Source organism: Grammomys surdaster, unplaced genomic scaffold, assembly GCF_004785775.1.
Source record: "Grammomys surdaster isolate TR1022 unplaced genomic scaffold, NIH_TR_1.0 328, whole genome shotgun sequence".
NCBI classification, from domain to species: domain Eukaryota; kingdom Metazoa; phylum Chordata; class Mammalia; order Rodentia; family Muridae; genus Grammomys; species Grammomys surdaster.
The window spans coordinates 1,372,773-1,373,898 of NW_021604747.1; the positions used below are offsets into that span (position 1 = coordinate 1,372,773).

The 1,126-nt window shown below is 47.4% G+C and overlaps 1 protein-coding gene across 1 annotated transcript in view; it reads left to right on the plus strand.

Moving 5' to 3' along the window:
* Svil (supervillin) overlaps positions 1-1,126 on the plus strand; it is a 190,561-nt gene that overhangs the window by 164,807 nt on the left and 24,628 nt on the right. Inside the window, exon 22 of the mRNA XM_028778184.1 lies at positions 183-355. Coding sequence (XP_028634017.1) covers positions 183-355 — 173 coding nt within the window. The remainder of the gene's footprint in view (positions 1-182; positions 356-1,126) is intronic.

The window sequence follows — 1,126 nt, forward strand, 5'->3', positions numbered from 1 at the left end:
GTGTGTGTGTGTGTGTGTGTGTGTGTGTGTGTGTGTGTGTCTGGGTGCACACATGCACATGCAGAGGTCCCAGGCTTTCTAACCCACACAAAATCAGGAAGTAAAAATAGTGGACTCTATTGTCCTGGGTCCGAGACCAGAAGGTAAGGTGACAGCCTGAGCCACATCTGCTTTGCCCACAGGTTGATATCTTCCGTGGCAGAACATAAGCGCTCAGTCAGGCCCAAGCGCCGGGTCCAGGCTTCCAAGAACCCTCTCAAACTGCTGGCAGCAAGAGATGACCTCCTTCAGGAATACACGGAGCAAAGGCTAAACATTGCCTTCATGGAGTCCAAGCGGATGAAAGTGGAAAAGAGTGAGTGTGGGGCCAGGGCCTGCCTCTGGCCTGAGCACTGCCTACATGCTGTTTCCCTTTATTGTCCTGCCTCAGCCACCTCAGAGAGTGTTCCGAGAGTGTTCGGAGAGCACTCCTTAACAAAAGTGAGCTACACACACACATGTATGATGCCTGACTGGAATTTAAAGATTTCTCACTAAATTACTACTTAAATTATGCTGTTTTGCTGAGTTGGGTCTCAAGATGAAACTGTCTCTGGATTTTATTTCCAGTTTTCAGCTCTGGCAAACCCAAGCATAGCAATTCTCCACTGAACCTAAGAGGGTTTGAGGAGATCTCCTGTGAGGACCCAAGGAGATGCATATCCTCACCCAGAATTTTAAACCATGCTTTCAGATTGTTCTGGGAGAGGTCCTGGGACTTGGTAGAGATAGGTTAGGGGGGTTAGGGTGGAGGGTCTGTGACTGGTCCCTGACCCTGAGCAATACATCTTGACTTTATCTGGCCCAGAGTGTGAGTTCCACTACATCCAATAGTGATTTCCATGGTGGTAATAGCATCTATAATCTTGATATTTAAATATGTTTTACTGTAGTCTTTATTTTTCCTCTTAGTGTTTATAAATCAATTTGCCAAAGGTTTTTGTTTTGAGAGTATTTAGTGGTGGTGCATGCCTGTAATCCCAGCACTCTGGACTATATAGTGAGACCCTATCTCCAAAACTAAGGGAGGAAGGAGGGAGGGGAAGGGGAGGGAAGGGAACTGGAGAGGGAAGGGAGGGGAGAGGGA